Below are 10,200 nucleotides of genomic sequence, written 5' to 3' on the forward strand. Positions count from 1 at the left end.
ACTACTCACACAATTTATACTTTAAAATGGCGTAGAATAGTGCATAAGTGCGCGATTTGGGACGCAGCTACATTGTTTACGCGCTTACGTCAAAATTGACACAAACTACGTTGGAATAAGTATGTTAATGATTGATAATGTCTTTTCAAGTGTAGGTATAGGATCAATAGATTTTACCCATCACTTTGGAGACATATCAACGCTATGTTGTTAAGGAAAAGTTCAATTACTGAAACAAAATAGTTTTCTATAGTTATATTAATGAAAAATCTATAGAAATCCATTACAAATACCATTACGGACCATTACACAATTCCTTATTGTGCTTTGGGCTTTATTCCAATTAAATTTAAAGATGATCCATTGGTTTCCCAACCACCAGACAACATCCCACCAAGTAACAAAACCCAATGCATTACCACTAGAGACAAAGACAACAAAGTTCTCATTACAACCATTAAGCATTTATGTGATGGTTTCTATTGTTTTAAATGGGCATATATGTTGTGTTAGTAAATAAACACACATTTAAACATACAAATATGAATTGAAATATATACTTAAAATGTATCACATAATAAACCTCAAAAACCGCAATAGCCTCATTGAAGCACTGACCGTATCAAAATGGCTACATAAAGGCACCACCCGACGTGCCCGTGCTATTGCATCACATCCGGGAAATAAGGTCAAAAATTGTTTCCCTTGTCCGCCATTTGAAATATTTGAACTTCCTTGTGACAACTTCCAATGTACGTTATCGTTTACACTGAACAAATATCGGAGGATCTGGGCGAAGAATCGTGGTTTGCGCGACTCATGTACGCTGGGATTCGAGCGTTAGCTCTTTTCTGGTCCGATCGGAACATTAAAGGTTGAAACTGTGCGAATGGTGCGAGTATTCGAAACGTGTTCGACAACGGAACGCGGTAAAGTTTTTGCATGAGTTGAACGCTGCTTGTGGATAAGGAGAGGCGAAGGGAAGGCCCGTGAAGCCTTGGATTTTTTCTTGTGCTAGTCATGGCCGGAAATTTTGATTCGGAGGACCGAGGGAGCTGGTATTGGGGGCGATTAAGCCGGCAGGACGCGGTTTCGCTGCTCCAAGGGCAGAGGCATGGGGTGTTCCTGGTGCGGGACTCGATCACTATTCCCGGGGACTACGTGCTTTCTGTTTCCGAGAACTCCAAAGTCTCTCATTACATAATAAACAGCATCAGCAACAATCGCCAGTCGGGACCGGGTAAGTGGTCATTGCAAAGTGGTGGGCTTCGTAAATACCAACAAGTGAACGAATAAATATCGCTTTAACAAAACGTTAAGCCGCTAATGAAAAACTTAGTTAGTTTTACATTTACAGACCTAAAGGTAACAGTGCTATCTTTCTTATGGCAGTTTAGGATCATTTCTTGTGTCATTCTAGAGTTGAGTGGTAATTCATGTTTAATGTTTTAATTTAAGATGCTTTGCAATACAGAACTGAAATGACAATCAAAACAGTTTTCTCACAAACGGTATTTTTAACTATCATTTAGTTAGTTAGACTTGTTTATCGTTTTCTGAATGACTGTATTGTAATTACTTACAAGAAATCTAGGATACAAATTTCCTTGGAAGATGTCAATGATGTCACATTTGTTTTCGATGCTTGGGGCATGTTGCGGCTTGATGACAGGCATTGCTAGATTTCAGAATTTATTACTTTGGTGTTTTCCTGGTAAAAATACTTTTAAAATAGTGCAAAATATAGATAATACATGTTCATCTAGTCTTGGTTGCATTGAATAAACGCAAGCCCTTCTTGACTACACTTACTGATGTACTGCTGTGCTGTCATTGCTTAGGAATCACTCCTCCACGGTTCCGCATTGGAGATCAGGAGTTTGATGCCTTACCTGCCCTGTTGGAATTCTATAAGATCCACTACTTGGATACCACCACTCTTATTGAGCCCATCAGCAAAGCCAAGCACTCTTCCTTCGTCAGTGTCAATGCAGGAACAGGAGGAGCTCCCCAGAGGCTGGAAGAAGAGTTTGTCCGTGCTCTGTTTGACTTCCCAGGCAACGATGATGAGGACCTTCCGTTTCGAAAGGGTGATGTTCTTCGTGTACTGGAGAAGCCAGAGGAGCAATGGTGGAACGCTAAGAATTTGGAAGGCCGCATCGGGATGATCCCTGTGCCGTACGTCGAGAAGTATCGGCCAGCCTCGCCGACGTCAGGGGCCCCTGGAAGTGGGGGATCTGGTGGAGGACCAGTTGGTCATGGCAACTCGGATGGCCACAGTTCTCAGTTGCCCCCTCTGCTTGGTGAGCCAGGCCAGTATGCCCAACCCACATCTTTACCCAATCTACAGAATGGTCCAGTCTTCGCCAGAGCCATTCAGAAGAGAGTCCCCAATGCCTATGACAAGACTGCGCTTGCATTAGAGGTAACCTACTAAAAATTGTAGAAATTTGTCAATTAGAATGAGGTTTTATGATATTTGAACTCCTAAATTGGACCTCTACCTGCTTGGGTACACCTTTATTGTTGTAATAGTAAGCAGAAGTTTTGTTATATGTTAAGTGTGAATATGTTATATTCACAATGTTGTGCTTTGCTTCAGGTTGGCGACATGGTGAAGGTAACCAAGATCAATGTAAACGGGCAGTGGGAGGGTGAGTGCAAGGGAAAGCATGGCCATTTTCCCTTTACCCACGTCCGCTTGCTGGACCAGCACAATCCAGAGGAGGAATTGAGCTGAAAGCACAGACTATCTTCCCTAGCAGCCCTTAATGTACACACACTCCAGCTCCTCACATCCTTTTCCAGTCCACCCTGTCATTACCTTGTGCCATTGTGTCAGTCATGCCAACATACACAAATTCCCTCGTTAGATTTATGCAATAATTTAAGATATTTACGGAGTAAACACTAAATTCTACACGCAACACCATACACTACGGAGAAAGAGGGCGATTTTAGTGTGTGGCTTCTTGTGAACATAAAAAGAAAAGTGAAGATGCCTGCTTGGACTTATAACATGAGCAGTTTGGTGTCTTAACAAGGGATGCGTTCCTTTGCTTATCCGAATGCGGTAGCACACACTACTTCTAGTGTTTTAGAACACAACAGCTTTCAAGGGGATTAACAAACCCTCTTCCACACTACAAATCATCCACCACTTAAAAGTATAAATGGTAAATAGTCGAACATGCTAATATTTACCATTTCATGTTTGAATCGTTTGAAAGTGCAGTTAGAACACTCTTCTTGATTGTTAGTCACTACTGGCTCGCTATTGGTCAAATGGGCTGACTGGGAACGTACACTCTTAAAGAGAGGTTGAACAATTTAACAGATGGAGCAGCCCAAGCCCTCACTGCATTTAGTTTTTTAATTTATGCACAACATTTCTAATGTATACAGGATGGGCCAGTGACCACTTAGACATACGGTCCCCATGTATCATATTCACTACCGCTAAATAATTATCAGTTTTATGACATTACCTATTATCAGGAAACGCTACTTGCTCCTTTTACCATTATTGCTGTAAGTATAACACTACATGCAGATTTGTTGAATGTGTACCCAAATGCTAGTATCTGATGTTGAGCTTCACGAAAATGTCAACGGAAATTTCTGTTTTAATAAAAAGCCAACATCCATTCGATTTTACAAGTGTGTTTCGGCCAAAACGCTGAAATTGTAGTTGCTGTAGCAGCTCTCTGGTGTGCCCTGAAAACTATTATAATATTAGTTAGATATTTCAAGAACAGCCCAGTTGTTTATTACGCGGTATGGATTTATGAAATGTCAAGTTATCCTGCAAAGCCTAACCTGATGCCTCAAATTTTTCCTCGGAACTGATTTTGCACAGACAGATAGCCTTCATTTACTGGTTTAATGTATCTGTAATCTGGCTATTGGTTTTTGTTTTTACACATAAATCTCCAAATTCTTGTGTTCTCTGTCAATGCAGAAATAGTGTTTTTTTTCCTCCTGTTAATGCCCAAATACTTCTATACAAAAACAGATGTTTTCCTAATTCGCTGCCTGCCTTAATTGCAAATGACCAATTCAGCAATGTCTTTAGTCTAGTTAGTTAAAAATTAAAAAGAGGGATGGGGTACAATTTCTATAACCTTGCAGAAACATTTATTTTTAACTGTTGTAACCTATTTCCGTTATTATTGCTCATAGTTAGGGAATAACTTGAATGTCGGGACAAATTTATAAATTATAACACTAACAGACAGGCGACCTGAACAACACTATAAATGTTAATGTTTTTACCCTTTATTTGTTGTTACTTTTCAAAAGTTGACTAACTTTGTTCAGTAACAATGACAATCATCTGGAAACCCTTGTCGCTTATGTTGTCACATCTAATTGTTAGAAAGCTATGTTGTGTATGTGTAGGTTAGCTTATTGTTGTCATGATGTGACGGCAAGCCGGCCATGTTATGTAATTGTCACCTAAGTCATAATTATGAAGGACTTTGATGTTTATTATCTGCCTTATTAACTGTATCTGATATGTTTCAAACAGAAATGACCTTTTTCTAATTTGATCTCTTAAATCACCCGCAAAGCATATTGTTGTCCTTTCCTCGCCTGTTCTTTGTCTTGTAAGGATGATTTCACCTCAACATCGCTTTCATCTATGACTGGGTTGACTGAATAACCACAAGTCATGTCTGTACATTTTATTGTACCCAAAGTATTATGTTTAGAACCTAAATATCAACACAGCAATTTTGTGAAATTAATCTTGTGTTTATCCTTTATCTGTCAGAACAGTGTTTAAGCCACACACACAAAAAAATACGTTTTTGTTACAGTTTTATTCCTGTACATGAAATAAAGTCGACCCCTATAGTAATGCTACTCAATTGTTTATTTTGCCTGTTTGTCATTTTTTAACTTCATGCATTGACTTGTAAAACCCTTTCATACTGCCATGGATAAACTTTTAAATAAGTGGTATTTGAAAGACAATTTTTCATAGTTGTTAGACTCGGGTCTTCCGTTACATAACAATGTTTGTTGCTTGCTGCATTTCCAGAGTTATTTTTTCTGTGGAGCTCTTTATAAAAACTACACTTGTAACAAAAAAGTACTTTGTTACTATTATAGTATGGTATCAAGTAGTTATACCTTTAATGCATTGAACGTTAATACAATGACACTGAAATACCATTTCATAGCATTGCAACACACAGTGACTTGTCTAACAGATTTATTTGGGTGTAACTTTGTGTTATAAAAAAAGGTTGCAAAAGTCGCACAACCCACATTCCGGTAAAGGATAAAGTACACATCAATTGTGGAATTAGATTAATGTTCTCATATAATTTGTCATATTAAAACGTGTCTATTGTACTTTATCCTGCATATTTAAGACAGCTTGCGAAATGCAGTCCCACACGAAGACTAAAATTGTGCCACAATAAAGCGCAGAGAAGCGCGACAGTATAAAATCTCGATTGAAATAACGAGGTTTGGAGAATCCAGCATTCGTGAGGGGAGAGAGGGAGTGTGGAAGGAGATGCTCTTTGTGAAAGTTCCCGGATGAAGGTGTAACGCCATCTTTACTCCACACCATTCAAGCCGCAGCTGTTGCTCGCGCAGGGGCCTGCCGGTTAACTCACACTCCTCCTTTACTCCCAAATCTCTGGCAAAACACGGTCGCAGCGCACTTTTCCATCATGGGTGATCGGGACGATTTGGTGTACCAAGCCAAACTGGCCGAGCAGGCGGAGAGATATGACGGTAAGAGACATCGAAATGTAACGGTAACGTTAATTTTGCAAAGCGAGTGTCCAGGCAGGCTAACTGACGGTCAGGTTAGCTTGCTTATTTAGCAGCTGCTTTTGCGATTTAAACAGCGAGCGGTCTTTAAATGACAACCTGGCCCTCCTTTGCTTTTTAATAACGTTGCTATTATATTCACACCGACCGATTGTTTCATCGAGGCGGTATTGGGGTAACTGTAGAATGGCATATGAAGATGGAGACGTTTTTTTTGAGGAGACAAAATGGCGTCGTGTTAGTGGGTGAGGCAAGCTGTTGCTAGCCATGGCGGAGGGGGTGGTTGCGGTCTTCACGCCTCATGTAGGCAAAGAACACCTCGAATATTAGTTAACATCGTAATCGACCCGATTAACCGTGGGAAATTGTTATTTCGAGAGTTGCGCTGATTTTTTTGGGTTCACCCCCGCAACACGTTACGAAAGATTGCGGCTGTGTCTTAAAAACCTAGTGACCTGCCTAACGTTACTTGGCATTTTTGGGTGTTATTGGCGCGATGAACTATGATACCCAAAAATGACATAGTCAGACCCTTAAAGGGTCTAACGTTAGCATCCGTAGGGTAAAGGAACTAACGTTAATGCTTAGTAAGCGGAGAGACACTAGCGTTGCAGTGAGATTTCATTACCGAGTAATGTGTGTCTGCTTGGACTAGGCTCTCTGGCATGATATTTCATTACATTTTTAACCATTAAGTAAATAAAAAAGGGGATCCGTGTGAAATCATGTATGTTTTGTTATAGATTTAATATAAAACCATGCACAGCTGACCGTGTCTATATTCTAAATAAATGTCTATTATAGGGATAGTTCATCCAAAAATGAAAATTCTGTCGTCATTTACTGACGCTCATGTAATTTCATACATGTATAAAAGCACAAAGGTATGGTAGTGGATGATGTCCCAGAACTGAAAATTGCTTGCATTCTTCCAAATATCTTTTTCTGTGTTCACTGGAACAAAGACATTTATATGGGTTTGAAACAACCTGAGAGAAAATGACAGAATATTAATTTTTGGATGAACTATCCCTTTAAGCTCGGCTATTAAACCTATTCTAGGTTTCCCATTCAATCAATTACCAGCTCTAGTTATAACGTGTTCTCTAGTATGTTCGTTATAAAAGTACATACACAACGGACATCGGTGTGTCTTGAATGAATAAATCAATGAGTGGTATGAGCCCTGTACTTTCTATCTTAACAAAATTACAGACCAATCGTCCATATTTGGCATGAGCTCATCTCAGGCCATATCGATGCAGTTCTGGCCATGATTGCATTCAGTTAAATTTGATTTCATCTCAATTTTCCAGAAATGGTTGACTCCATGAAGAAGGTGGCTGGGATGGATGTTGAACTAACGGTTGAGGAAAGAAACCTGCTCTCGGTGGCCTACAAGAATGTCATTGGGGCAAGAAGAGCGTCCTGGAGGATAATCAGTAGTATTGAGCAGAAAGAGGAAAATAAAGGCGGAGAGGACAAATTGAAAATGATCCGGGAATACAGGCAAACGGTAAGATGCGAGATTAACTATTTCTACGTAAAACAATTGTTTTTGCTATTTGTGCCCTCAAACTTTACATTTTCATGTACAGGTTGAGACTGAGTTGAAATCAATCTGCAATGACATCCTTGATGTATTGGACAAGCACCTAATTCCTGCCGCAAATTCAGGAGAGTCCAAGGTCTTCTACTACAAAATGTATGTATCAGTTTCTTCAACCGAATCTACCATTGCATTACCATTGTGGCACAATGAGGTCGCTGTTTTATTTCCCAGTGTTTAAACAGAACTTATCCCATTTGATGCTACAGGAAGGGCGACTACCACAGGTATCTCGCCGAGTTTGCCACAGGAAACGACAGGAAGGAGGCTGCAGAAAACAGTTTGGTTGCTTACAAAGCTGCTAGTGATATTGCGATGACAGACCTTCAGCCAACACACCCCATTCGCTTGGGTCTTGCTCTAAACTTCTCTGTATTCTACTATGAAATTCTCAATTCTCCTGACCGCGCATGCAGGTTTGTCCACTTTCTTATCATTTTTTTATATTCTGATTTAATAAATACAAAAAAAGATTCTATATACTTTTTGAAAATCTGTATAAATTATTATAAACATTTAAGCCTGTTGTGGTACAAATACAAATGCAGTGAAGAATAAAAGTAAGTGTAACCGTTTCAATTTAAAAGTGGTTTAACGCTTTTAATGATGTTTGGGTGCTTATTTTACCAATGTTCGCATATTCAGATTTATAGTGTGTTCCCTGGAAGGCTGAAACAGATTAGATTTAATTGTGTTTGGTCTTTGATCTCAGGTTGGCAAAGGCGGCATTTGATGATGCTATTGCTGAACTGGACACATTGAGTGAAGAAAGCTACAAGGACTCTACACTCATCATGCAATTGTTACGTGATAACCTGACACTATGGACTTCAGATATGCAGGGAGATGGTAAGGATGGTATGGATTTTTGCATTTTTTTTAAATTTAATACATGAAACATTTATGTGAAAGACATTGCAATAGAAAGGTGACCTCTTTGAAAGCAATCCCGAAGCTATTTTTAGAGGGATTGTTTCAGTGTGTCCCGATTTAGTGATTGTGATGCATAGCTTTTCCAACTCTTGGTATCTATGATAGAACAGTTCAAATGCAAGTTTAAAATAGCATGCAACCGTATTTTAGGATAACGCTAGATTTGTTGTAATACACAAATCTGGAAACATTCAAACAAGAATATAATTATATATATTTTGTAACAGGAGGCTGAAATTGTATTTTTCTCTGCAAATTTCAGAAGTACTTACTGACCTAGTGCACAACACCTAAACACACAGGATTGTCTCTCTACTACATTTCATCTCATCTTGTAATGTGTCCAAACTCATGACGTTCAATATAACCCATCTTGCCTTTTTCCATCCCCACTATTTAGATTCCTAAAGGAAAATGTTAATTGCCCACAAACTTTATTTGTAAGTGAGGCCACTCTTTCCCGCTCCTGCCCTTTGTCCACAAATTGCATCATCACTCACCCGTTTGTAAGCTTTGTGTTGCGCTCTTTGTAGCCACCAGAGTGCTATATGTGCAGCATGTGTGAAACAGACTTGTTTCTGCATGATCACTGCAAAATCCTCAATGTCGAATTGGAATGATTGTGTTGTATCAATATATTACAGTTTGGAAAGTTATGGTATTTTCTCCATAATTGTTCAGTTCAGTAAGGGTGTCTGAAATATGTTCTGAAATGTCTGTTGGTTTAGTAATCGAATTATATATGTGACTACATAACACCGCATTCAAATTAGCCTTGTGCCTATTTTTACTTTTGGAGCTTGAAAATTAATTGTAAATTAGATCTTGATAACTTGATAAATTATTTTCATCTTCCTCACAGCATGTGTTCAGTCCTTCACTACTGAGTTTTGCTTTCTATATATTTTGTTGCCAACTCCTAATGCACAGGTCTTGCAATGGTGGTAAATTTGATTTGTGAAAATGTGGAATACATCAATTCCAATAAGCCATGTTGTTGTACCATTCAAATAACAATGGCATTGTTTCTCTGTCCACAGGTGAGGAACAGAATAAAGAGGCGCTGCAAGATGTGGAGGATGAAAACCAATGAGACAACACAGCCAATATGAGACTCCACCCCACTCCCCTCCTCCCTAAACCCCACTCACAAAGGGAGCCACCAAGCCCAACCTTATGAGTGGCACTCAACAGCTTGATGCCTCCAGTTTTTCTCTCCCTTTGTTTGATTTTTAATATTATTCTGTTTTATTAGCCCTTAAATTGAAATAAAACATACCACTTATGAAACAACCTTCAATTATGATTTTTGAATAGTCAGATCTTGGAGTATTTTTTTTGTCCTGGTACAATTTTTTTTATTTTTTATTTTTATGTTCATTTGCTTTATTTCTCAACATTTTTATCAGTTGCTGGATATATTTTGAGTTTTTCTTAATGTAATTACAGAAATTAACTTTTATTACTATTACTGATATGTCTACTATTAGTGGTTTGAGCTGTAATATTTCTGTGTTAGTGCAATTATCAAATGCATTTAAAGAAAACAATTAAACATTTAAAAGGGCAAGTCTAAACAAGTGCTCTTTGTTAATTTAGTTTTTCAGAGAAAGTTGAAGCAAATTTCTTGATATCCATGTGGAGCAAAATGCTTGACATCAAGTAGTAGTTATGTAGTGGTCTGGACTGTAATTTGTGCTAAAATACTGTATTGCTCACATAGGCTGATGATGATTGGTGGATAGCTGCAATTCTATTAAATTGAAGGAGCCTTGTTGCTTTTAGAAATAAGACAAATGCAGGTCTCCATTGGCTGTCTCAAAAAGAAGAAAAAGCACTAATAAAATTGATTTTAAGCCTGCATG

At 38.6% G+C, this 10,200-nt stretch overlaps 2 protein-coding genes across 4 annotated transcripts; both read left to right on the forward strand.

The window, feature by feature from the left end:
- Window positions 1-712: 712 nt before the first annotated feature.
- On the forward strand, window positions 713-4,869 carry crk (v-crk avian sarcoma virus CT10 oncogene homolog). Its single transcript, XM_056757653.1, has 3 exons — window positions 713-1,240; window positions 1,842-2,425; window positions 2,603-4,869. The coding sequence occupies exons 1-3, from the start codon at window positions 1,021-1,023 to the stop codon at window positions 2,738-2,740; spliced, it is 942 nt and encodes a 313-aa protein (XP_056613631.1). The 5' UTR covers window positions 713-1,020; the 3' UTR covers window positions 2,741-4,869.
- A 667-nt stretch (window positions 4,870-5,536) lies between these two features.
- ywhae1 (tyrosine 3-monooxygenase/tryptophan 5-monooxygenase activation protein, epsilon polypeptide 1) lies at window positions 5,537-10,196 on the forward strand. 3 transcript variants are annotated; one of them, XM_056757234.1, is made up of 7 exons: window positions 5,537-5,754; window positions 7,110-7,309; window positions 7,392-7,498; window positions 7,612-7,818; window positions 8,115-8,251; window positions 8,736-8,775; window positions 9,376-10,196. In XM_056757234.1, exons 1-6 carry the CDS (start codon window positions 5,691-5,693, stop codon window positions 8,741-8,743), a joined length of 723 nt encoding a protein of 240 aa, XP_056613212.1. In that variant the 5' UTR covers window positions 5,537-5,690; the 3' UTR covers window positions 8,744-8,775; window positions 9,376-10,196. The 3 variants fall into 3 exon arrangements, with proteins under 3 accessions (XP_056613212.1, XP_056613210.1, XP_056613211.1); XM_056757232.1 differs by lacking the exon at window positions 8,736-8,775 and having other exon boundaries at window positions 8,115-8,260; XM_056757233.1 differs by lacking the exon at window positions 8,736-8,775 and having other exon boundaries at window positions 5,539-5,754.
- Window positions 10,197-10,200: the final 4 nt, after the last annotated feature.

This window comes from Triplophysa dalaica, chromosome 9 (genome assembly GCF_015846415.1).
Source record: "Triplophysa dalaica isolate WHDGS20190420 chromosome 9, ASM1584641v1, whole genome shotgun sequence".
Classification (NCBI taxonomy): Eukaryota; Metazoa; Chordata; class Actinopteri; order Cypriniformes; family Nemacheilidae; genus Triplophysa; species Triplophysa dalaica.